Source organism: Myxocyprinus asiaticus, chromosome 38, assembly GCF_019703515.2.
Source record: "Myxocyprinus asiaticus isolate MX2 ecotype Aquarium Trade chromosome 38, UBuf_Myxa_2, whole genome shotgun sequence".
Classification (NCBI taxonomy): domain Eukaryota; kingdom Metazoa; phylum Chordata; class Actinopteri; order Cypriniformes; family Catostomidae; genus Myxocyprinus; species Myxocyprinus asiaticus.
The window spans coordinates 22,413,254-22,440,302 of NC_059381.1; the positions used below are offsets into that span (position 1 = coordinate 22,413,254).

The 27,049-nt window shown below is 38.2% G+C and overlaps 1 protein-coding gene across 2 annotated transcripts; it reads left to right on the forward strand.

The window, feature by feature from the left end:
• Window positions 1-709: 709 nt before the first annotated feature.
• On the forward strand, window positions 710-26,845 carry pacs1a (phosphofurin acidic cluster sorting protein 1a). 2 transcript variants are annotated; one of them, XM_051677916.1, is made up of 24 exons: window positions 710-1,383; window positions 4,985-5,072; window positions 5,202-5,291; window positions 5,487-5,612; window positions 5,866-6,010; window positions 6,941-7,032; window positions 7,937-8,020; window positions 8,427-8,486; window positions 9,633-9,793; window positions 10,138-10,231; window positions 12,326-12,409; window positions 12,530-12,642; window positions 13,312-13,444; window positions 18,409-18,513; window positions 19,041-19,147; window positions 19,446-19,600; window positions 19,713-19,823; window positions 20,001-20,118; window positions 20,237-20,279; window positions 20,422-20,464; window positions 22,169-22,331; window positions 22,541-22,779; window positions 23,362-23,481; window positions 26,116-26,845. In XM_051677916.1, exons 1-24 carry the CDS (start codon window positions 1,229-1,231, stop codon window positions 26,232-26,234), a joined length of 2,748 nt encoding a protein of 915 aa, XP_051533876.1. In that variant the 5' UTR covers window positions 710-1,228; the 3' UTR covers window positions 26,235-26,845. The 2 variants fall into 2 exon arrangements, with proteins under 2 accessions (XP_051533876.1, XP_051533877.1); XM_051677917.1 differs by having other exon boundaries at window positions 743-1,383; window positions 22,187-22,331.
• The last annotated feature ends 204 nt before the right edge of the window (window positions 26,846-27,049 follow it).

Genomic DNA, 27,049 nt, shown 5'->3' on the forward strand with positions numbered 1-27,049 from the left:
CAGCATAAAAGTAAGCCATACAACTTCAGTGGTTAAATCTATATCTTCAGAAGTGATATGATAGGTGTGGTTGAGAAACAAACCAATATTTCAATCCTTTCCTCCTATAAAACTCCACTTTCACTTTAAGCATGTGAAAGTAAAAGTGGAGATTTAAAAGGACACCCACACCTATTATATCACTTCTGAACATAGATTTAACCACTGGAGTCGTGTGGATTACTTTTATGCTGCCTTTATGTGATGTTTGGAGCTTGAAAGGTCTGATCACCATTGACTTGCATTGCATGGATCTACGGAGCTGAAATATTCTTCTAAAAATCTTCGTTTGTGTTCATCAGAAGAAAGAAAATCATATACATCTGGGATGGCATGAGGGTGAGCAAATGATGGGAGCGTTTCTATTTTTGGGTGAACTTACTATCCCTTTAAATAACTAAAAAAGTGATTCCACGGACATCTCTTATCAAAGCTTTCACACACTGATGTTGACAAATTGTGACAGGTGTCAGTCAACTCTGATGCTCGTACCCAGAATCTGAAAAGGGAACACACCCCCTGTCAGTTTTCCCTGCTTTTTACATCCCATCTATATTACTAGCGTGTGAGGAAATAGAACGCTCCAATTATAATCAATGAAGCTGTAGCCTGCAAGCAAACGCGTCGCGCGCTTGCAGTGATGGGGCCGTTCAGACCGACCGCGTTCTTGCGTTAAAAAAGCTAAATGCCGCACAACAAATATAACAGGTGCAGGTGTCTCGAGCAGCGTTTTTAAGATTTCAAGATCATTTTTAACCTGACAAAGCGTCAAAAAACGCGGCGCTTCAGCGCGAGACGCTGAGAAAAACAGCGAGACGCGGCGCAACGGTCAAAGACATCCGTTTCGCGCTGCAGCGCATGTTAACAAACGCGCACGAGGTGATAAAATTCACGGCGTATTGCCGTGGCCGGATGTTTTCAGCGAGAGGCGTTACTTTTCTATATGATTTTTAAAGAGATTTCCGCTTCCTGCTACTTTAAAAACGCTCAGCTGATCACAAGCCGGTATTGCTGAACCCAGACAGTCGAGTGTTGAAAAAACTCCACGACTGGAATAAATGAAGGGTTGAGCGGAGGCGGGAACGTAAACGGGCTCGTGCCATGAACGTGTCATTATTTACTCAGACCACACTCGCGAGCGAGCGTATAAACTGACCAAGATTGGCAACACAGGTCTGGAGACTTCAGCATGTCGGAACGAGGAGTGCTTCAGCAGCGACCGGGAGCGCCATCTCCCCACCTGCATCACCTCAGGTCGGTCACGATTTCTTCGAGTCGCCCCTTTCAGATGAACCTGTTCGCGACATGGGAGATTGACAGTTCATCCCCGAGCTGCGTGCCCAGGTATGTGCGTGCGTGCGTGCGCCTGCGAGCGCTTCTTTCATTAATGTGTAGTAGACACTCGCTGTGTGGAGTTGCCAAAAGAGCTACATTGTAACACAGCAAATAGTTAATCCAGGTCACGCTGCGTTGCAGGAGATCACATAAACACTCTGCATTAAACTAAAGAAAGATGAAACAATATAGTTTTACTCTTCCTTTCTTTTTTTTAATTCAATAACAATAATTTAAATTGTATTGTTCCTTTAAACAGTTTTTATTTAATTCAGTTTAAGTTTGACATTTCTACACTGCAAAAGGTGGTAATATACAGTTGAATGCTACTCTTTTTGTTGTAGCCTAATATAATCAGGTTGATTTCAGTCATATTAATTGTTTTTTTTTTTTTTTTTTTTTTTTTTTACTTGAATGAAACCAGTTAGTTTAGATGTGGCTGCATGAAGCACCTTTTGTCAGGTTACCTGACAACTTTTTTACAGTGTTATATCAAAGAACAATTTCTCAGGTTAGAGACAGCTGAAACGTTCACTGATTTGATAACTGACTTCTGCTCTCTTTGCATCATGTTCTTCCTCTTTTAACCTCACTCTGGTAAAAAATAGTAAGCTACTAATGAAAGTAGGTAAACCTCCAAAACAAACAGGATTTTGCAGAGCTAAAATCATTTCTTAATGATAATTTTATTACAGCGTCTCCTCATGTTTTGTGTGCTCCAGTAATAATGCTGTTTGTTTACTGCTCTCCACTTTCAGCCTCTATAAAGGGATTGTGATATGAAAATGTAGAGGAGGGGCTTTGGGATGCTTAATGCAGGGAGTGGAAGAGAAAATGGCCATGAAGAGTCAAAGAGGCTGACTGTAAGAAGGGGCCGGAAGAGAAGTGAAGCAGAATTGGAGTGACAGACACTAAGGAGGATCATTTTAAGAGCATTACTTCATGATGAAGACATTTTTAATCTTGTCTCTGTCTATGACACTGGCTCCATAATGCTCCTAGAACTTAAAAAGAAAAACTTTCAAGGTTTAGGATACTGTTTGAAGGAATTCTTGATGACAAAGTACATTAATGCGTAATTTTTACTAGAGACAAAGTCACTGTGTAGATTCAATCCAAATTAACCAGGATAATTATTACTGAATATAAAAATCTACAGTCTAAGTGCATACTGCTTATCTTCCAGTGACTTGCATAAGCGGTGGAAGGTGAGATGTTTGTCTGGTTTTCTCTTCCTCTCCCAATTTCATTACCTGTCTCTGGCCTGGAGTCTCCTTGCTCTCGAGTTTCACACTAATGCAGAGGGACAGACTTGTAAGTGAATTAGACCCATAATCGTATGAGTTCACTATGGCTCACTTTGAAGAGTGGACTGGGTTCAAGATGCTAGTGTGTATTTGTGTCTTTCCTGATCTGTGCTCATTTAGCCTAGCTTGACATCATGGGATTTCTGAGCTGGAGATAGGCTGATATATTGGTTTTACAGATTAATCGGTGCCGATAGTTGCTTTTTGGAACAATCTGTCATCGGCATAAATCTATGCAGATCATTTTCTTTTTTTATTTCTTTTTTTATTATTCCTCCGTGTTCCTCTGTGGCCAGCGCTGGAAGATTCTACTGTTAAAACAACTTGGTTCTACAATACAACAGTGGCCTCTAGAAGTAAAATAAAAACAGTCACTTACTGACAGTATTCATCCATATTTTTATCCTCAAATCAAGGTTATTTTGATTAGATAATCAAGTGTTCTAAATTGAAGCGAGGGCATGAAAACAAATGCGTGACTATGGAAGCGTGCCCTGTCAGCACATACATCATGTCTCCAACTTCATGTCTTGTGAATAATAATAATCCTCATCTTGTGAAATATGCTGTATAATCTAGTGAATATATAGTGTACAAAAAGCTTAATTTGGTAAATACTTAAATATAGAGCGTTGTAATGGAGCCAAGTCTCCGTCACTTCAAAATAAGAGTCCTTATAGAAGTAAGTGTATTTCAGGCTTGTTCATAGTCCCACGTTCAAAATCCAGTATCGGTTGACCTCTAGTCTGAGCATCTTGGGATGTTGAATTTGGGTGTTACATGTATCCAAGTGCAAATATGGGAGTACATGCAAATTTTGGTTATTGAACACCATCAAGTGAATCTAATCAATGTAAAACCTGTCTAATTGTATCCAATACCAGTTAATTTACTTGATTATAAGAGTGGTATTCAACTACTTTTGAAATACACACTACAGTCTAAGATTGCACTATAAATAATCATTAGCTGTCACTTTGACAAACTAGATTCCTATATGCTATGTATTTATCTATTGTTGTTTTTATTTTCCAGAACATGATATAGAGTTTAGGTCTACTATAACAAACTGGACTTGACAAAAAATAGGCAATGGAAATGAATAAAGATTTAAAGAACTAAAATCATGGACGAATGACAAAGTGTGGGTTTGGTGAAAATGACAATATTATTTATTCGGTCACAAAAAGCATTTTAATTTGAAAAGTCAATTTTAGCAAACATAAAGTTACCATGTCTTTTTTGAGTAAAATATTGTAATGCTTGTTAAAAAAAAAAAAAAAAATGTGACTCCGCAGCAAGAGCTCTTTTTGTCTTATCAAGTGTTGTGTTAGTGTTTTTTCTTTTTCTAAACTTTGTCTTTTAAATTTGCTCACAATATAAAAAAAACAAAAAAAGACAACAGACACTTTGGTAATGTGATCTGGTCCCCTGATTAATTGAGCAATATACCATGAATTATTCCATTGGAATGATGAAAAAATCATTGGAATGATGAAAAAATCATTGGAATGATGGAAAAAATTGGTTAACACGATTTCTGACTACAGTATACAGCAGTATTACATGTGTAAATGTGTTACATTTATCATAATCTTTAAAGCGGTATGGAAATGCGTGTGTATTGTATATATTAAAATTGATGGAAACATCCCACTGTCATTGTGTGAAAATACAACCTGTCACAGAAACTGGATGTGCTTGGTGCTGTGCCACTTTCAGTTTTATCACTTTAATCTAATATCTCTAATGCAGTGTTCTTGACTTTAGGCCAAAAACCATCTCAGCACACCTACTCCAAGAAATTTTTTGGGACATCAAATCCCATGTCTGTTACTAAGTGGAGATAGGATGCCATGTCTCATTTGGAGGGGAGATAAATTACTTGTTATTTTAATTCCAGTGGTAAGACTGAGTGGAAGCAGTTAATGTACAGTAGGTCCAAAGCTGAATATTGTAGCTCCAGTCAAATTAATTTTATGTACGTATTATTTGCTAGCTTGTCTTTTGAATCTTAAGCCCACAAGCCACCATTAGATTTGTAATTGTGATTGACCTACAGCATATTAAAACACATCATGGCATTGGTCACAGTACAAAAGATTGCAAATGTTGTCTAGAAATTTAGATGAAATGTCAGCCAAAATTACATCTGGGATTTGAGGCCAAGATGTCCACTCTATACCGTAGACAGTATAAGCTGTGCTGGGGACATATTGTTAATTCAGCTGCCATAGCAACATGTCCTTAGAACAACCCCAATCTCTCTCCTTCCTTTCCCCAACCCTCTTTTTCTCTTGCAGACTTCTCAGTCTAACTCTCAAAAAATTAGTGATTTTGAAAGAGCTGGACAGAGACCTTACATCGGTGGTCATTGCAGTCAAACTTCAGGTGAAACTCAAAATTTAAAGCATGTCATTTATTAAAGAGTATCTGTTTTATAAAAGTTAAAAACTGTGATTAATCTATTAGATTAATCTAATTAGATCATGCCACTAATGATTGTAAACGTCTCTTTAGGGCTCAAAGCGAATTTTGCGTTCAAATGAAATCATGCTGTCCTCAGTTGGGCTTACAGAGACTGATCTTCAGCTCACCTTCTCCTTGCAGGTTAGCTTTGTGTGCATGTTTGTGTTTTGGATGAGATTAGTATTTAATGGACATTTTCAGATTAAATATATTAAGTATTGATGTTTTTGTTTTGATATTTCTTGTTATTTGAAGCTTCTTAAGCTTCAGCCCTTCTGTTTTTTTAAAGAATTAAATACAACCTGCACTACCTTTTCTGTTCCATATTTACTTCAGTATCCACACTTTTTGAAGAGAGATGCCAACAAGCTTCAGATCATGCTTCAGAGGCGCAAGCGGTACAAGAATCGCACTATACTGGGCTATAAGACTCTTGCACTAGGACTGATAAACATGGCTGAGGTGAGAAGCCGCTAAAACACTACAAACCCAGGATGGCTCTAAAGACAGCAGCTGGCCCACATTTCAATGCTTTTCTACTTTACTGCACTTGTGTAAATCTTACTCAAGTAGGCCATAAAATATATTGAGTATATTTTGCAGCAAACCTATCTAAATCTAAACTAATTTAGTGAACTAATGAAACTTTTATATTCATCCCCATTCTTCTTCCTGTTCTTTCAATCTGCTTCATGGCTTCTCTGTTTTTCCTCAGGTGATGCAGCACCCTACAGAAGGTGCTCAGGTGTTGGGTTTGCACACAACAGTGAAGGACACAGCAGTGCTTGTTGCTGAGATCCGGGTCGATTCTCTCTCCAGTCAGCCCATCGACCCGGAGGGACCAAAGGCCAAACTATCAGGCAAGAGTGGGACACTTAAAAATACAAGTGTGAAAATCTGTGAATCAAAATCTAATTTAAACCTGGAAATAAAAGTTTTGGTGTAAAATGAATAAGAAATATATAAGATTTTACACTTACTAGGTCACAAACCAAATAAGCACATTCGTGACATTGACCTTATTAACTCTGTAGAACTTTGAACAAAAAGCCAGTTTTCCTTGCTTCCTTTGAAGCACACAAGATGCTCTTTGGAACATCAGATCATGCTGGGATAACTGGGGTTTTGCTGACAAACTTGTGGAATCCATGCCAGCTTGAGTGAATGCTGTCATTACAGCAAAAAGGAGACATACCAAATGCTAAAACATATTGAAATTCATGTTAAGCTTATTAAATTATCACTTAAATTGTTATGCTGATAATCATAGGCATAATTTATGAGTGGGACTTTTTGCCTTGGTTAGTCTCCAGTTCTTGAGCAGGTGTTTCAATTTTGTTCGTGTGGGTTATAATAAGTGGCAATCAAGTGATGGAGTTTATTTTTGATGTAATTTAATTCATTATGTGAAATATTTACTGGAGTGCTTGAATTGGTCATCAAGAATGAACTTTAAAAAATATATAATTTGACATTATCTACACATTTAATATTCATGAGTTTTGCCACTTTGTGACATCACCCAACAACCCCTCTCCATTCCAAACTGTCCCCACCACTTTTTAAAACCAAGTGACGGCCATGCTGTAATGAAACATTGTATTAAATTAGAAAAATGCAATTTAGAAGCATTTTCACAATTGTTTCCAGACTTTAGAACCCCACTGTATATCCCTGTTTGAACCAGCCAATGAGAATTTACAAAATAACTTTTTCTGAGGGCAATCTGCAGGTCCTTTAGTAAGACTCTTGTTAAATATTTCTCACTGTTCTTGTTCTTTTCCTTTCAGATCGTTCACCAGACATTGACAATTACTCTGAGGAGGAAGAAGAAAGCTATTCGTCAGAGCAGGATGGCAGTGATGACCCCCTACAGGGGCAGGTAAGACCTGTGATACACAGCAATGCACAGCAGCAGCTTTGAATAAAGTGAAACTGTTGAAGTCAGATAATTGATGAAAGACACCGTGTTTTGTTGAGAAAATATTCAGATGAGATAATCAGATAATAAAATTATGAGTAAAGACTGTAACTTTATATTTTGGTTGTAAAGTGGTTCTCAACTTGTGGGTCCTGGCCCAAAAAAAGGGTCGCAGGTCTGATCTGATAGGGTCATGGACAGCAGGGAGCAAACTCAAAATGTTAAATGCTAATAATAAAATACAACTAACCATTTAAGAAATATAGTTAGGACCACAAAATTAATAGACTTGCCATATAAAGAAGAAATGCTTCCCATATCTTTTGCTGTTTAAGTCAAAGGCTGTCCATCCAATCAAACTCTGGCTGTCGAGAGCATAAAACAATCGAAATTCAGGAGACATTTAGAAAGCAAACATTCAAATTATAAAGTAGGAAAACTTAAAAAAAAAAAAAAAAAAAAAAAAGACAGATTTCCCATTCAGCCTATATCATTTTGTATATTGTGTGCATATCAATTAAAACATTTTATTTTAAGGACTTATTTATTTACTTTTGTATGAAACTTTTTCTGAACTGAGTTGGGTTGCCACTTGATGTCCATTATGGGTGCTGAAGCAAAACCAGTTTCAAAGCACTGCTCTGGCCTGAGAGAAAAATGTAAATAAATATAAAGAGGCAGCAAAAATCGATGATTAACCTTGCAAAAAAGAAAAAAGAAGTGAATGGAAATGTGTCAGGTCTAAGGTTTGAGCTCCAGGTTTAAGTACCAATGACATAAAGGAGATAGTGCATAATGCTATTGTAGAGCATCATTATCATGGTTACTGAGGTGGTTTTAAAGGATGTTTATTATTTTTGGGCAGTACCTTTACGATGACGAGGATGAGCTGAGGAAGAAGAAACCTCGTCGTAAACTCCCTTCCACAGCCTCCATCACCAGAGCTAATGTAAGTGACTCCGGCTATGTTAAGAGCCAAGAGGCTAACCAACTGCATTTTTCTCCCTCAGGTCACTGATGTTCTGTTTTATACGAAGCAGCAGATGCAATAATAGATCATCTTGAACCTCAAGGGATGAGGCTTCTGAGCACATTGGTTATTTACTTCCTCCTCTCAGATGCTATCACGAGTCTGGTTTGTTTTCCTGTGCATTCCTTCTAGTCGACAGGCCTCTAGTCCCTGTGCCAGCTCACTGGGCGCTCTGCTTGTTGTGACAGGTTTTTTTTTTTTCACTCTCTGCTCGCTGCTATTTTTGTTCCCTGCCATGGTCCTCCAGATACGCTGTTAATTTGAGTCTGTTTGCTCTTGACTCCCCCGTTTTCTGTTTAACAAGGTCTTTGTGTTTTAAATCCAGCAACCCAACATCAAACAGAAGCTTTTGGCATTGGTGAAATGGTTCAAAGTGTCTGATGAGGTAATTCCAGTCTTTGTGTTTTTTATGCATCCTGTCTTTCTGTTTACCCATTACCCTTATGACTATACATTTACCTTTTTCTTTTACTAAAGGTCTTTTCTTTCCATTTTCCACCCATCTGTCTTGAAAGATGGGTGAACTTTGACTATACTTGTCCACTCACTGGTCACTCAGAACAGTTCATGTTCATATGTTATCATGTTCCCCTTCAAAATACACTACATGGCCACAAGTATGTGGAAACCCCCTTCTAATTAACAGGTTTAGCTATTTCAATAATTCTAGTGAAGATGAATCTTAATGCTATGGCAATGACATTTTAGATAATTGTGTGCTTCCAACATTGTGGCAAACGTTTATGGAGGGCCCTTCTCTGTTTCAGCATGACAATGCCTCTTTGCAAGCCTTCCCATAAGAGTAAAAGTTGTTAAAGTAGCAGTAGTATAGTAGGGATTAATGCTAGGGATGCACCGATATGAAAACTATTGGCTGATAATGGTACCGATATTTTGCCACTTCGCTGAATGCAGTCTATTTTTAAGCTTTTAAGGTTTAGTAATCGTGCAAGACCATATTGCAATTTCAATGTTAACTAAATCAATCGTGTAGCCTTAATGGATACCATACCAATGTCTAAGAAGTCAAAGTTTGCTGGTTTGTAAAGTGTTTTGGAAGGTTTACCTCATCATGTATAGGAAAGTGCTGTTTTCACAATTGTCATGTCTGTAACAACGGTTTTTCCTCATTAATGTGAGAACTAGAATTATAAACTAAATGTTCTTAGGAATGCCAACCCTTCTACATTCATCATCATGTCTGGATTGTGCATTTGAATTCACAGAGTTTTTTTTACAAAGTGTAATGTTAATAATAATAATAAAAAACATTGGTTTTTCATAGGCATTTTCATGATTAAAAGTGATTTGCTGATGGTTTTAATTTGGTCAGTAATTGGCTGATAAATATCAGCAGCTGATACATCGGTGCATCTCTAATTAATGCCAATGATTTTGAAATGAAATGTTTAACAAGCACATACTGTACGAGTGTGGTGTTCAGTGTCAATATACTTTTGACCATGTAGTCTATATCAGTAATACAGTTTCCATGCTGATGTGTGATTGATGGGACATATAATGTATGTAGGTGGGGTTTGGTTTGGATCATGTGTCCCAGGAGCAGATCCGGGATGTGGAAGAGGACCTGGATGAGCTCTATGACAGTCTTGAGATGTATAACCCGAGTGACAGTGGCCCAGAGATGGAGGAAACAGACAGTGTTCTCAGCACCCCCAAACCCAAACTTCGGTACAACATTACCTAGCCATTATTTATGCAACGCTTCTGGTACTTTCGGAAATGTATTTGGTGTTTGCTGTGCATTACTAAAATATCTGTGTATACATTAGTGTAGGCAGTCAATCGATGTAGTGCTATTGTTATAAAGGTTTCTGGTGTACATTATATAGTACATAAAGAACATATAAATGCAGCAGATTTCAAATGAACTGACAAAATATCTTGTGTCTTCATTGATGTTCCAACTGAGCATTGTTTAGTCAGATATTGAGTGGGCAAACTGCCTGCCCCCCCCCCCCCCCAATTTTCTTATTTTGACCTTGGATCTTTGTGTGTGTGTGTTTGTTTTTTAGGCCGTTTTTTGAAGGCATCTCGCAGTCCAACTCTCAGACGGAGTTTGGTAGTTTGAATAGCAGGTGCAGCCTCAGCAAAGACAGACTGAGCCCTGTGAGTGCCTTTTAAGAGAGAGAGAGAGAGAGAGACATTACATCAGCTCTGGCACCATTGAGCTTTGAGTCTTCTTTGCCTTATTACTTGTGTTTTTTATTAGTTTCTGGCAATATCACATTAAGGAGTGCTGTTGTACCGAATTACAGCATGGCCGTGATTCAGCTGCACCTTTGTGTCGTAGGTAATTACAGCTGTGCTGATATTCAGTTCAACAGCACAATTAGGTATTTTCACACTGTGCTTAACCAAGGGTTATTGTCTTTTTAAATCCTGCTTTTAACCTTGGGTCAAGCAATGTTTGACACTTGGGCAAGCACCGCATTTAACCCAGGTTTATGAAACCGGCAACGGAGCAGCGTGAGAACTGTGTTTGCCGAAGGTATACAGTGTGAAACAATATGATAGAATGTTTCAGAAAGTTGTTTAGCAAAAGACAACCGATCATATAATGCCTCCGTGTGTACCTCATTAAATATCCATGTGCTTTGTACAGCCACAGAAATGTTCACGCACTGTTCACTTCTGACGGAAACCGGTAAAATTTCAAATGGTGATGGCAAATGCGATAACTGGCTTGATGAAGTGACAGTATTTATTTTGCATGTGCTTTTGTGGTATGTTTCAGAAGGCAAAAGACAAGCAGAAAACCAGCTCCACTGACATGGCTGTTGCGAACTATATTCCTCCAATCATTGTTATTGACACCGAAAATATGCAAATAAGAACATTAACCTTGGGTTTCCGAATGTACAGAGTGAAACCTTTGAACATGAATACCCAGGGTTAAATATTAACTCAGGGTAAAATATGAACAGTGTGAAACATGAAACAAGATGACCCTATCTATAGTGAGTGTGATTTATTGCTTTTATACAATAGTTATATAAACAAGACGTTGAAGTAATTTACTTTTTAGACCAAATATAACCCGTTATTTTGTCTATTTTAGTGAAAATAATTCCAAAAGAAGACAAGGTAGGATCAGTGATACTAAATATTTGTAGTCGACCGATATATCGTAAATGCCGGGCAATATTCAGACTTTTTTAATAATCGCATCGGCCACTAAATTTTTCCCTTTGGCCGATTTGTTTCTTGAGGGCACCGAGAATCGGCTGCATGCATGTGAAGCGACTGAGACATATAAATGACCAGTCACGGTTCGTTTTGTTGTTACGTGCATCGTGTTACTACAATAATAACTCTGTGTGCAACACAGTCTCATTTAAACGGTCCGCATATCAGAGCCGCGTTTGAACTCAATGTTGAAGTGCTCACCTGTTTCATTCTCCCTCTCTCTCCTCAACAGTTCCCTGTAACTTAACTGTCTAAAAAGGCAAATATCAATAAAACTAATATCATATACTGCCTGCAAATATGCACATACCTTGTTTAAACAGATGTTATAAACCAACCTCACAACTTCAGCATCCTGTGGAGGAGCGCTCATTTATCTTCCTCTAAAGCACCTATTCTAACAGTTTCTCCTCAACAGTTCCCTGTCACTTTTCTAATGATAAAAGGCAAATATAAATAAAACTTCTATTATATACCGCCTGCAAATATGCAGATATCTCATTTAAACAGATGTAATTCATGAGCCTCGTGAAAATCCAGTGTTTTCTTCCCGTCGAGCGCTCATCTAATATCTTCCTCTGAAGCATGTATTCTATCAGCCAGAATCAAAACTTCAGGGTCAAAAGTTCCTCTTATTCACAAATCATGACGACAATTCAAGCAGGCGATCCAGGCCGTTTAAACTGTCAGGAGATTGAGGCTCATGCTGGATCTGCACAAGCGCGTGAGTGCGACCAAATTCTTTCTAGCAAGTCAGTCCACTGTCGGCCATGTTTGGAATGCTCTCGGAAGACCATTTCCTGTCTTGAAAGTGCAGCTCCTATCTACTTGAATGGAGAAAGACCAAAATCAGCCATTAAAAAAACCCATATCGGTCGACCACTACTAAATATCAGCACTCTCGGAATGCCACTTATCCAATCAAAGTAGAAGACCAGAATACATTTTTGTATAATACATGACATTATTTCTCATATCTTGTCATTTTTCTCCCCTCCATTTATGCTTCTGAAGAAGAGCGAACAGCCTGTATCTGTTAAAATCCAGCGTTCCCCCAGTGCACATCTGGATGATGTTTTCTCAGAGTTGGACTCACTGGTGAGACTTATGCCACCTTGTCCTGTTTTTTTTCTCTTTTAGTCCCCACCTGACCCTTTTGTCTGTAGCAATATCCCTCTGTTCTCAGTGAGCTAGTATTTATTGTTGTTGATGTCGTAGAAACAAAATGAAGTGGAGGTGATGGGAGACGGCACCCCTAGCATCACTGTATCTGTGGTGGAGAGGCCCCGGACCCCACAGAGGAGCAGTAACACCAACATGCCATCTCCCAGGTTAGTGTCACACACAAAACCTGTATTTAATGCACAAACTGTGTACACACTTTCTTGTCTTTAACTGATAGGGTTCATGAAAACTGTTTTTCAGGCCTGGAATTGTGATGGAAATGAACAAAATCTTAAAAGTTATGGAAATTTCTATAGAGTTTATAAATTTTTCTAGTTACGCTGTATTCTGATATATTTCATCACTTAAATATTGCTCTTGGTTAGAGCTTGTGCAGAGTAGAACTTGCTTACAAGCCACAGCGATGTCCTATTTGTGAGCGAATCCTTCTTTTCAATTGGTTCTTTTCAGTTAATTGGTCAAAATGGTTCACAAATCGGTCTGAATGATTCATTAGTGATTCAGTCAGAACAAAATTCGGTCTGTTGATTCATTAGCAAATCCGTTTGAATCAAAATTCCAGAAATCACAAACGTCTGTAAAAGTGATATAAAAGTCATGGAAATTCATTGGTCAAAAAGTGTGGGAAGAGTTTTGTCAAGGTGTGTGTTCAGTGTTAAATTATTCAGTGTCTGAATTGGAGCTATTCCAATGGCCAGTTGAATTTTTGATCTTAAATATGATTGTTCCTTGAGCTTGTAGTATCTTCTACACATGCTGAGATAAAATGGGGAGGATATGGCAATAAATAAATGCAGCTCTGAAATTCTCCCCAGGCTGGATGGCGGTCACACCCCCAAAATGATGCGAGGGACCCCAATGAAAGAGAGACAGCTGTCCAAACCGCTCAGCGAGTGCACAAACAGCTCAGACAGTGAGAAATCACCTGAGTTCAGCCTTACCCCTCAGGTAACAGCCTCTGCACTTACACACACACACACACACACAGCAACCACTTAGCCAAGAGCACTTGCCTCACTCTAAAGTTGCTCTGTCTGAAGCATAACAGAATCGATAAAGACCCAAGGGCTTTCTGCTCGGGAAATGGCATATTTGTGTGAGAGGGCAAAGCAGAATATGGTGATTCATTTTGGCTGTGCATGAGGATTAGCAATAGTGAGGATTCGGGTGGGTGTGCTGCCAGAAGAGAGGGCGAAATTGAGTGAGTGAGTGAGGGAGAGAGAGAGAGTGGGCGATAATTCTGTTTATGTAATTCAGGGTCTGGCATGATTCAACACCTGGCTCATTTTGTGCAGAGGTGTGAAAACGTACTCGAGCTATTACGATGAAGTGTTGTTTTAATACTGCAGTTCATTAAATATTTGATAAATTTCACAAAAATATATTTTTGCACCTCACCTCCGCTGCTCTGTTTCAAATGTTTGTGAAAAAAACTGTGCTGTTAGTGAGACAGAAATAACTGTTTCTAGGTCCTCCATAATACGAGCCCTTAAAGGTGAAGTGTTTCTTTTTTTTTTCTTTCTTTTTTTTTATGGTAAAATTAGAGCTGTCAAAATTAACGCGTTAATGCACACGATTAATTAAAAAGTTTAATGCGTAATTTTTAAACCAGCGTAAACACTTGTTGGAAAAGCGGAACCTTTGTGATGGTCCGCCCAGAGTCATTACACTGACACACACAGCAGTAATTCGGGTTGTTTTCATACTTGGTTTGATTGCTTGAACCGAACCCGAGTTTGTTTCCTCCCCCCTCCGGCCTCTGTTCGCATCATATTACAAGCAGCAGCTATTTTGACACTTGTATTGTCTCCCGGGTTGCGTTGAATGTGCAATGATGTGAAGAATGTTGCTGTTTTTCTGCCGTGAGCACGTGGATGCATTGCAAGAGATGTAAAGAATGTGAGCTGGAGGGGATATGTTTGGAGACAAGCAGATATGAGAATGCTTTATACCATAATAATTGCAATCAGGAGCCTGCAAAGACGTAAATTATACGTCATCACAAGCGGTTCACTTCATCGATTAGGTACTATTGCGTTCATCGTTCAGAAAACATCGTTCACATCCTCCAAACCAACCGAACTTTGATGTCATTTGGACCTGGGTGCGCACCAAAAGTGGCAGTGTGAAAGCACCCTCCGTTTCAGTGATAAAGTGATGGGGAAAGGACCTCTTAATGCTATTTAATGTACAAAACGAGCCCAGATGGGACTTGTGATAGAAATCAAATTTTTATTACCACAGAAGCACATCAAGTCTTTATTATCAACTTTTTCTCAGCAAGGGCTTTTCATGTGGAGTTCAAAGCACCGCTTGACACTGGCATCGACACCCTAAAGGGAATCATGAATGCGGCTTCATGATTGCTGTAGGAAAGTGGATAGCCACAGTCTACTGGCAGATTAATATTGTGGAGGATGAGTTTAAGAGATTTAATGCCCATTGCAATGAATATGCAACCTTTGGGGAAACTAGTTTTTTCAATTAGTCAAGCCCCTAATTAGACTTTAAAAATTAAAGGTTTAATGTTACTTGAATACTATGGAGAGCTTTGTTTGTAAAATGTTAATAAAGCATTATATTATTACTTATTGTTTTGTTTTCTTTCCTAAATTGGAAATAAATGAATTTTGACAGGAAAAGAATATATGACACTATATATAGTGTCAAAGTCGAGCACTTTCCAAACTGTGATTAACTATAAAAAATTATGCAATTAATCACAATTAAAAGTTTTAATCGACTGACAGCACTAGATAAAATTATTTTTGTTGCATTTTAATGTACAGAGACAAATATAAATATGATGCTCTTCTCTTGAAGAATGTAAACATTACTTGCTAATTTAGTTGAGAAATTACATACAGTATTCATGATTTTTTTTTAATTGAGATTCAAGATTGGAGGTTTAAATTAGGGCTGTCGATTTTACGTGTTAATTTAGTGTGACTAATTATATGAAAAATAATGCATGAAAATAATTATGCAATTATTCATGTCACCAACCTGTACGTAAATTCCGTAATAAGGAATGTTCCTACCATTGCAATTTAAACCCTAGTTAAAACTGATTTATATTTAAATATATATAAAAAAAAAAAAAGTATAAATACAAAGTATACTGTATATTTTAGGTGCTGACTAGTCACCATTTTTTTTCACCATTTAAATAACCTTTTAACATTTTTGCAGTTGACATTAATGGCCCTGCAGTGTTTGTAATAAACAAATATGTATAATTAAACATACAGTTATGTATATACTACATTTATGTAAATTAGTGCTGTCAGAATTAATGCGTTAATCGCATGAGATTTAATTTAAGAAATTTAACGCGTAAAATTTTCTCAATCGTGTTTAACGCATTTACTGTTAGTACGGCATAAACCAGCATAAACACTTGTTGGGAGGGCGGAACCTTTTGTGATGTGTTTACCCGGAGTCATTACAGTGACGGACATACCACAACAGCGCTTTCCTGTCAGTGTTAAAATGATGGAAAAAGGACCTTTTAACACTATTATTTGATGTTCAAAACAAGCCCAGATGGGACTTGTGATTGAGTATCACCACAGAAGCATGTCAAGTCTTGACTATCACACCGCTTTTTCCATGGAGTTCAAAGCGACGCTTGACGCTGGCATTGCCGCCCTGAAGCGAATCATGAGCGCAGCTTCATGATTGCTGTAGGAAAGCGGATAGCCACAGTCTACCAGAAGATGAGATTGAATGCACATTGCAATGAATACTAAACCTATGGGAACTAAAGCCATCTTAACACAGTAAAGGTGGCACAGAAGCTACATCTTAATGGGCAGTTAGATGTATTCTCACAGAGCTGGCATGAATGCATTTACACAGCAGTTGCAAATGCATAAACAAATGCTATGGGATGAAGATTTTAAATTATGATATATATATATATATATATATATATATATATATATATATGAGAGAGAGAGAGAGAGAGAATATAGAAATATGAAATGGATGAAAATATGAATGAATACTCAACCTATGGGGACTAATTCTTTCAAAAATTCAACCTCCCAATTAGACTTTGGGAAAAGTTTAAATTTGGGTGAATTGATGCTATTTTAGTGCATTCCTAGCTATATACTGTGGAAGGCTTTATTTGGAAAATATAATAAAGCATTATATTGTTACATATTTTGTTTTCTTTCCTAAGATGGAAATAGATGCATTTTGTCAGGAAATTAAGTATATATGGTGTCAAATTTCATCATTTTCAAAATCTGCAATTAAACACAATTAACTACAAAAAAATCGCGATTAAAAATTTGAATCGACTGACAGCCCTAATGTAAATATTAAATTATACTGTGTGTGTGTGTGTGTGTGTGTGTGTGTACATACACACACTCTGTATATGTGTGTGTAATATATACATATATACACACACTCTGTATATTTGTGTGTAATATATACATATAAATATATACACACACTCACCGGCCTCTTTATTAGGTACACCTATACATCTACTTATTCATGCGATTATCTAATGAGCCAATCGTGTGGCAGCAGTGTAATGTATAAAGTCATGCAGATATGGGTCTGGAGCTTCAGTTAATGTTCACATCAACCATCAGAATGGGGAAAAATGTGGTCTCACTGATTTAAACCGTGGCATGATTGTTTGTGCCAGATGGGCTGGTTTGAGTATTTCTGTAACTGCTGATCTCTAGGAATTTTCACGAACAATAGCGTATAGAGTGTATAGAGAATTGTGTGAAAAACATCCAGTGAGCAGCAGTTCTGTGGACAAAAATGGCTTGTTAATGACAGAGGTCAGAGGAGAATGGCCTGGCTGGTCCAAGCTGACAGGAAGGTGACAGTAACCCAAATAAACATACGTTACAACAGTGCTATGCAGAAAAGCATTTCTGAACACACAACACGTCGAACATTGAGGCAGATGGGCTACAGCAGCAGAAGACCCCTCCGGGTACCACTACTGTCAGCTTAGAACAGGAAACTGAGGCTGCAGTGGGCACAGGCTCACCAAAACTGGACAGTAGACAATTGAAAAAACATTGCCTGGTCTGACAAATCTGGATTTCTGCTGAGGTACACAAATGGTAGGCCCACTGCAGCCTAAGTTTTCTGTTCTTGGCTGACAGAAGTGAATCCAACGTGGTCTTCTGCTGTTGTAGCCCATCCACCTCAATGTTCGACATGTTGTGCATTCTGAGATGCTATTCTACAATTGTACAGAGTGGTTATCTGAGTTACCGTAGCCTTTCTGTCAGCTTGAACCAGTCTGGCCATTCTCCGTTGACCTCTCTCATCAACACGGCATTTTCATCCACAGAACAGCCGCTCAGTTTTTTTTTGTTTTTTGTTTTTGTTTTTGTTTTTTGGGTTTTTCGCACCATTCTCTTTACACTCTAGAGACTGTAGTGTGTGAAAATCACAGGAGATCAGCAGTTACAGAAATATTCAAACCAGCCTATCTGATACCAACAATCATGCCATGGATCACATTTTTTCCCCATTCTGATTCTGACATTAACTGAAGCTCCTGACCCATATCTGCATGATTTTATACATTACACTGCTGCCACACTATTGGCTGATTAGATAATTGCATGAATAAGTAGGTTTGCAGGTGTGTGTGTGTGTGTGTGTGTGTGTGTGTGTGTGTGTGTGTGTGTGAGAATGTACAAAGCATTGGGGAGTTTGGGGTGGGACTACCTGTTTGTACAAAGGAAGATGGGAGAGGAAGGGGTTGTATGATTGTTTGGGAAACCTATTTGGATATTTTCGTTATTTTTGGCATTTTGTTTTGTGCCGCTAGTGGTGTGAAATAAAACACTACCCCTTTAAAAGTTAAATGCCTAAAAGCATGAAGGCTGAATGTTTTGCATTATTACTGTTTTTTTGACTAGATGCCAAGGAAGGTAGTTTATGACCAGCTGAACCAGATCCTGCTGTCAGACATCACCCTTCCCGATAGCCTCATCCTGGTGAACGGCAGCGAATGGCAAGGACAGGTCAGGACCGAACCATTGAACTTCCTGTGTGTCTGTTTGTCTTACCATCCTATACAGAATCTGTTGGAAAGAAACTGCTTTAACCAGCCTAAGCTGGTTTGCTATTTCTTAGCTGGTCTCTCAGCCTGGTCTGGTTTGCTGGTTTATAGTGGTTTTGGGCACTTGTCAACTGTTAAGACTTGGAGATCAACTGACCGACCAGCTAAAACAACTGAAGACCACCTTGGCCAGTCAGGGGAAACTGGCTAGACCAGCTAAAAACCAGCTTTGCCTGGCTGGGAGATCAGCTAGACCAGTTTAAAACCAGTTAAGACTAGCAAATCAGCTTATGTGAGTTTAAGCAGGGATATAGCCATTCTCTATTATGCTGAAATGATGTCTTATTGTTAAAACTGAACATCAGTCTTAAGTTTTTGTCATTATGACAGTCTGACATATTGACATGTTTATCCATCCTGAGGCTCAGGCTACGGAGAAATTAGTGTTTCGATTTACTTTTTTTTTTTTTTTTGTGTGTGTGTGTGCAGTATGTGACTGAGCTGCTGCAGGCCCAGAATCTACCGGTGGTTTGCACCTGCTCTGGATCAGAAATCCAGGCCGTCCTTTCTGCCCTACTCACACGCATACAGAAATTGTGAGTGTAACTGTTGAAGAAGCTATGAGAATTCACACATGTGAATTGACATGCTGTGTTGTGTTGGCAGGCTGTCAAATCGATTGATGTTAATATGAATCACTTGTTGCTCTAAATTTTAAGTTCATATAACAGTCTGGAACAACATGTTCATGTGATTCCACCAATTACAAAGCTATAACAGAGTTCAGAACAGACGTGCTACTTACCAGTTAAGAACCACTGGCTTACTGCAATTCTACCAGTTCTTGTGACTGCATTGAGATCTTTTCATTGTCCTCTCTCCTCCTGGCCACAGCTGTAACTGTAACTCTGTCATGCCCAAACCGGTAAAGGTGGTGGCAGTTGGAGGTCAGAGCTACTTGGGAGCCATCTTGAGATTCTATGTCTTTCAGCTGGCCAACAAGATGTCTGACTGGCTCAGCCACATGAAGTTTCTTGTGGTGCCTTTAGGTATGTTCCGATAACCTCTAAACTCAGGGTTACCCTTGACCAGCTCAGAGCTCCAGTATTTGATTAATATAAAATAATGTGAGCTCCATGCGGTGCCTGGGTCTCTGTTCAGGCTCTCACCCTGTGGCCAAACACCTGGGTTCACTGGACAACCACTACAGTTCTTCCTTCCTGGACAGCTCATGGAGAGAGTTATTTAGCCGGTCTGAGCCTCATCAGACTGGTACGTACTTGACATTGCATTTACATTATTTGCTTTTATTCATGTTTTAACTTGTGAATATGCATCATTTAACTGTTTTTGGACAGTTGCTTTCAATAAGTTGCTTTGGCATTTGTCCATTTGGATGTGTGTGTTTTTTTTTTTTTTTTTTTTTTTTTTTTTAATCTCTTTCTTTAGCCTCATCCTCTGCTGACTATGTGGATGTGGGGGGACGAATTCTACAATACATCAATGGATCTACAGTCACTCATCAGCTCCCTATCGCTGAGGCCATGCTGACCTGCAAACATAAGACGTGAGTGGGACATACAAAGTGATTTGGCTAGTAGTACAGTTGCTATTTAATTTACCTGGCTAATTTCTAACCTGTTAAGTTCAGCCTTTTTTTGTTTTTTGTTTTTTTACATTTACAGGCAAGAGGATGATTCTTACCAAAGTTTTGTTCCTTTTGTGGGTGTGAGTACATTTATTATAACTGTAAAATAATCAACAATTATTAATTGTTACATTTTAAACGTTATTTGTCTGTATGTGGAATCATATCCCAAGAGTGTATTCAGACATATTTAATAATACAGTCATACTTTCCATGTAACAGGTAGTCAAGGTGGGATTGATAGAGCCCAGTCCAGGATCTCCAGGTTTGACATGTGCTTCTTTGTGTCTAACTACACAATATTCGGTAGTATTATGTTAGCTTGCTGAAAAAACAGCTATAACAAACCTAAGCTGTTTTGCTGGTCTTGCCTGGTCAGGTTTGCTGGTTTTAGAACAATTTTGGGCACTTGGGAGCTGGTCAGGCTGGGAGACTATCTTAAACCAGCTAAGACCAGTTATGACTTAAGGAAATCGTTCACCCGTAAATGAAATTCTCTCATCATTTACTCACTCTCATGCCCCAGATGTGAATGACTTTCTTTCTTCTGCTGAACACTTTTTTTGTGTTTCATTTTTTGAAGAATATCTCCACTCTTTAGGTCCATACAGTGTAAGTGAATGGTGATCAGGATCAATGGTGATCAGTTCCTAAAAGCAGATAAAGTCAGCATAAACATAAGCTATATGACTCCTGTGGTTAAATCAATGTCTTCTGAAGTGATTGATTTTGTTTTGGGTGAGAACAGACCAAAATATAAAATATCCTTTTTCACTTTACTTCTTGTCAGCAGTCTCCTTGGCGATCATGATTTCAAGCTCGATTACACTTCCTATAGCACCATCTAGAGCTCTGCACATTTTAGAGTGAACTATCCCTTTAATGCCATCTCAAACTTGTATGACTCTCTTTTTTCTGCGTAACACAAATGAAGATATTTTCAAGGACATATGAGGTGTTTATATCCATACAATGCAAGTCAATGAGGTCCAAAAACGTTCAAGCTCCAAAAAGGACAAAGTCAGCATAAAAGTAATCCATACGACTCCAGTGGTCTTCTGAAGTGATTGATTTTGTTTTGGGTGAGAACAGACCAAAATATAACTCCTTTTTCACTGTACATCTCGACAACAGTCTCCTTAGCGATCATGATTTTAACCTTGATTACACTTCCTATAGCGCCATGCATCTGCGCATGCGTCAAGCACTAGGAAGTGTAATCGAGCTTGAAATCATAATCATGCCTAGAGACCGCAGTTGCAAGATGTACAGTGAAAAATGTGTTAATTTTGGTCCGTTCTCACCCAAAACCAATTGGATCGCATGGATTACTTATGCTGATTTTATCTCCTTTTTGGAGTTTCAATGTTCTGGCCACCATTCACTAGCATTGTATGGACCAACAGAGCTGAGATATTCTTATAAAAATCTTCAATGGTGTTCAGCAGAAGAAAGAAAGTCATACACATCTTGGATGACATGAGGTTGAGTAAATAATGAGAGAATTTTCATTTCTGGGTGAACTATCCCTTGAATGCTATCTTAAACCTGTATGACTTTTTTTTTTCTTCTATGGAACACAAATGAAGATATTTTTAAGAATATATTATGTGTTTATATATTATCCATACAATGCAAGTCAATGAGGTCCAAAAAGTTCAAGCTCCAAAAAGGACATAAAGGCAGCAAAAAGGTAATCCATATGACTCAAGTGGTTTAATCCATGTCTTCTGAAATTATACGATCAGTTTTGGGTGAGAAACAGACCAAAATGTAACTCCATATTCTCTATAAGTCTTGACATCTGCTGTCTCCTAGGCGTGATCATGAGACAAGCCCGATTACACTTTCTCACGCTTGATGCATGCAAATGTGTCAAGTGTAAGGAAGTCATATGAGTTTGAGACAGCATAAAGGCGAGTAAATGATGAGAGAATTATTATTTTTGGATGAACAATTCCTTTAAAAGGTTTTCAACCCACTGAAGGTGGCAATTGTGAGGAGGGCATGGCTTTCAACTTGGCGGTTCCCTCAACGTCTCCCCCTGCATATGGATCACCCACTGGCATGATGAAAGATTCTGCCACGCCGCCCCCATCACCATCACTAAGCAGTGGATTGGCTGCTCTGGGGTATATGTAATGATAATATATATTGTTCATATATCAATATAGTCAGAATAGCCCTACCTCTGCTCTTTCTCAGATTGCTGTGGCACATAGCTGTATAATCGCTTTAATCAAGATTTATTGAAAAAGCAACCCCCCCCCCCAAAAAAAAAATAACTAAAGCAAAGCAATGGATTAGACCATGTTAAAATAACAATGTCTCCATTATGTAGAAGCCCCAGCATGTCTCACGGCGTGGATGCCATTGGGCTGCAGGTGGATTACTGGGTGTCTACAGGGATTGAGAAGCGTAAAGATGGAGAGCGGAGAGACATGGGCAATAAGAACACTTTGAAGTGTGCATTTCGATCCCTGCAGGTCAGCCGGCTGCCCAGCTTTGCATCTAGTGAGCTCCAGTCTGGCTCCAACACCATGTCAATGACTGTAGTAACCAAGGAGAAGAACAAAAAAGGTGAGATGGTTTACTAGATTTACAGAAAATCTCATGGAGAAAAGTCACCCATTTGGGTGCACATTTTCTACTTACTGGAACCTTTTAAATGGGTAAATTTACAACCATATGATGAAATAATACAGGGAGTGTGTTGGTCATTTTCAAACATATTGAACCTGCTGTATGTACTTACCGAAAGGTGAAAATTACATCAAGAAATAAGTGGTATTTCCACCATTGAAAAGGTTCAATGGTTACCCTGGAACAAAATTGAGGTGCATAATGTTGTATAGTTAATGGCTTGCAAATGCAACTTCAGGACATGTGCTTCTTCAGGGCTTCACTTATTATCAGATTTGTCTTTTTCTTTTGTTTTTATATATTTTTTTTTTTTTGCTGAAGATGGGTGTGATCAATGTTTTGTTGACTGTGCTATGCTTTCCATCACTGCAATTTAATTTGACATTTCTACTCTCTCTTGTTGACTCTGCGCTCTTTATTTTTTTAATTAGCTGAGCTGTTTTCTAGCTCCCTCAGCAATGCTATGTTTACTACTACTAACCAAACCTAACTCTGTTTGCTCTCTCTATATGTCTCCAGTCCCAACCATCTTCCTTGGTAAAAAGCCTAAAGAGAGAGACACTGAGTCAAAAAGCCAGATCATTGAAGGCATCACCAGACTTATCTGCTCAGCCAAGAATCAACAAACTAGCCTCAGAGGTACAGTACCAATCAACAGATCCAGCCTTTGTGAGACACCCATTGGTTTTATTGATAGTTGGGCCTGATAGCCTAATTTTACTGTTATAAATCAATAAAAGATTGCTAGTATTCAAGAAATATAACTGTATAAAGTTGGAGTGTGTAAATTCTGTGCCACTAGTGTTGCCAAATGCAATTCCAAAAATAATCACTATTTTCAAACAGGTTTCCCGAACACTCCCTCCTACCATTGGTCCAGCAAACAAACAGTCTTGCCCCAAACTCACACCATTGGTTGAGCCAATGTTGCCATGTTTGGTTAATTGGGATGCTCAAACAAACAGAGCAGTATTTTGATACAACTACAAATAGCTTACTTACAATTGTGTCTGCATATTAAAGGTATATTCAAGGTTCAATACATGTTAAGCTCAATCGGCAGCATTTGTGGCATAATGTTGATTACCACAAAAAATTATTTTGAAGCATCTCTCCTTTTCTTAAAAAAAAAAAAAAAAAAAAGCAAAATTCAAGTTTATAGTGAGGCACTTACAATGGAAGAGAATGGGGCACATTTTTGGAGGGTTTAAAAGCAGAAATGTGAAGCTTATAATTTTATAAAAGCACACATTTAATTCTTCTGTTAAAACCCATGTATTATTTGAGCTGTAAAGTTGTTTAAATCATCGTTTTTAGTCATTCTAGGGTTTGTTGACATTACATTTGGTAATGGCAACAAAGTTTTAAAATGGGCTATAACTTCACACAGAAAAGGTTAGCAAGCGATTTTATCACACTAAAATCATGCAAACATACATATTGTTTGTTTTGTGACTATACTTGTAAAACAGTGAGTATTTTAATGTTTATGGATTGGCCCAATTTACTTCCATTTTAAGTGCCTCACTGGAACCCAGATTTAGTTTTTTTTTTTTTTTTAGGTTGAAATTAATTTATGTGGTAATCAATATTATGCCACAAATGCTGTCGATTGAGCTTAACTTGTATTGAATGCGGAATATTCATTTTAATACAGTTACTTTCACACACAGGTCGGTTATTTACAAGTGTGACAACCACATTCTTTAACTGAACTGACACCTGTAAATTTTCAGGACTCACAACCACATTTTTTGGCAAACAAGTGCTGTGTGAATGGAACTGTACTGGAAAACTTGTTATCAGTCAAGTCATATAATGTGAGAGCCACACTCCACTGTACACGTGCCTGTTAACTCATGGAGATGGAGATATGAGCTGTGTTTCATCCGAAGATGAGCAGGAGCTGCTCGCATCAATTTTATGATCAGGGTGCAAACAGTGTGACTCATGCTGCACTCTGCATACGGTTAAAAAGTGTTCAAAGCTGCTGTGGGTTATACAAGATTTGATGGATGAACTTGCACCTAGATTAGACTTGTTTGTTTAATACATGCCATCAGTTGTGATAAGACACGCCGGTGTTATGGTCATCGGCATCTTTGATATTTACGTTAGTTACTCACTATGAATACAGGTGTTAGAATACGGGCTTGACTTCAGTTATTCGTTCATACGGACAGTTTTCAAGCAGCTACTGTAACAGGTCATTTCGAGACTCATCCCTGTTAGTCAATATGGTTGTTAATCCCAAACACTCACTTTGTGAACATGGCTATAGTCAGATAAATTGTGAGATAGATAGATAGCATGTGTTTGTTTGAATTAAAACATTTTGACAATTGGAGTTTGAATTAATGAGCATTCCGTAGGCTCAGTTGAACATTCCATCTTATGTCATCCACTGTGCGAAAACCGTAATAGACCTTTTTCACACTCCGTGTTTTGGAACGCGGAAGTAAACGTTTGCAGGGTAAACTTCAACAGCGGTGAATGGGAGCCCACAGCAAATATTATTTTCACTTACCCATTTGCTCCAAGAGCAAAAGGAAAAATCCACTATTACATTTGAATGACTTTCCAGAAGAAGAAGAAAAAAAAATAGATAGCGGTGGATTAAGACAGTCAGATGAGAGAAGATGACAAATTTACTGCCACTCTCTCAGCAGCTGTAATTGAAACCCCCTCACAGCTGTGGTAATTCAGTTTTTAAAACTAATTCCAGGGTAATATAGCACAAAGCATAATGTTATACATTTACACTCAATATTTAAATAATCATATAAAAAAGTTTGCTAGATTTACGCTGCTAAATAAGGCGGAAACGTGTCATTGCAGTCTGTGAAAAAGGTCTATTCTGATTAGTTAGAAAACATAGGGCAGAGACCATCAGACTGTTCTGACTTTTTGTGCTAAGTTTGGTGGATATAGCTTGAAAGCTCTAGGAAGAGTTACAGTTGATTAATTTTGGTCGTGGTTCAGGGATTTGGGAAAAGCCCATAACCATGTCTGTAGAATAACAGTATGTTAACTTTGTCAAGCTAACATAACACACACTTCAGCTTTAGGAATCATTTATCGACGAGCCCATATTGATCGACAACTAATCTAAACATTGGGGGAAACATGTCCCCCTCTATATCAATAGTGGTTATGGCCAAGCTAGTATCTTGTGCTATGACAAAAAGCAGGAACTTTTGTTCTACCTTGTGAAATATTGCACAGATACCCAAACACACCTTCACTAATGAGATGGACTTTGTCATGTTTCAGTGTCTGTAGATGGAATGGAGTGGAATGATGTCAAATTCTTCCAGCTTGCATCTCAGTGGCCCACACATGTGAAGTACATCCCAGTTGGGCTGTTTGGCTACAACAAACCATCCTCCTAGTTACCTTGGGCTAAACCATGGAAGTTTCAAGATTCCTGAACCTGGTTGGCCTTAATTCCAAACAGAGGGCCAATTGTTCTACTTGAGGTGGAAATGCTTAATGTAGATGAGATACTAGATCCAAAGTGAGAGATCTAGAAATCCTCACCAAAAAAAGAAACTCTCTGTAGTTGTTAGGATATTTGATGATGTGTTTGGCCTTTAGAGGTCCAAGACAAAAAGACTTCAGGATGGATCATAAGTGATTTGAGGATGATATCTATGAACTTTTTTTTTTGTGTGTGTTTTTTTGTGTTTTGTCTGCAATGCAATAATATCCAAGTTTTGTATTAAGTTTAAATGGCACTTGATATTAGTGATTCATTATGTTCGTTTTCTCAGATGAAGTTGTCATTCATTAGGTGTTCTTTTATTGTATGACTTATTTTACATCAAAGTAGAGTTTGAGTAATCTCAAGTGATCCATACCTTACTGAATAATCTTGCACATCCAAAGCTTCGTAAAGACACTTTTCTATAAAAAAGCCTTTAAGAGACTATTGAATATTTTTTTGTATGTATGAAGTATACTGTCTTCTTGTATTGAAATATACAGTATATTTGTTTGCGTATGATGTGCTTTTGTTATGTATGCATTCCATATATATATGTATATATATGCACACATTTGAAGTCAGAAGTTTACATATGCTTGGGTTGAAGTCATTAAAACTAATTTTTTGGGGGAGCCTGGGTAGCTCAGCAAGTAAAGACGCTGACTACCACACCTGGAGTCGCAAGTTTGAATCCAGAGCTTGCTGCGTGACTCCAGTCTG

What these genes read in the sequence shown, in the direction of transcription:
- pacs1a (XM_051677916.1), top strand. Translation starts at nt 1,229, where the DNA reads ATGTCGGAACGAGGAGTGCTTCAGCAGCGACCGGGAGCGCCATCTCCC. An exon ending in CTCACACGCATACAGAAATT is followed by an intron (nt 19,148 to 19,445) that starts GTGAGTGTAACT and finishes TCCTGGCCACAG; the next exon opens with CTGTAACTGTAACTCTGTCA. An exon ending in CAAGGAGAAGAACAAAAAAG is followed by an intron (nt 22,780 to 23,361) that starts GTGAGATGGTTT and finishes ATATGTCTCCAG; the next exon opens with TCCCAACCATCTTCCTTGGT.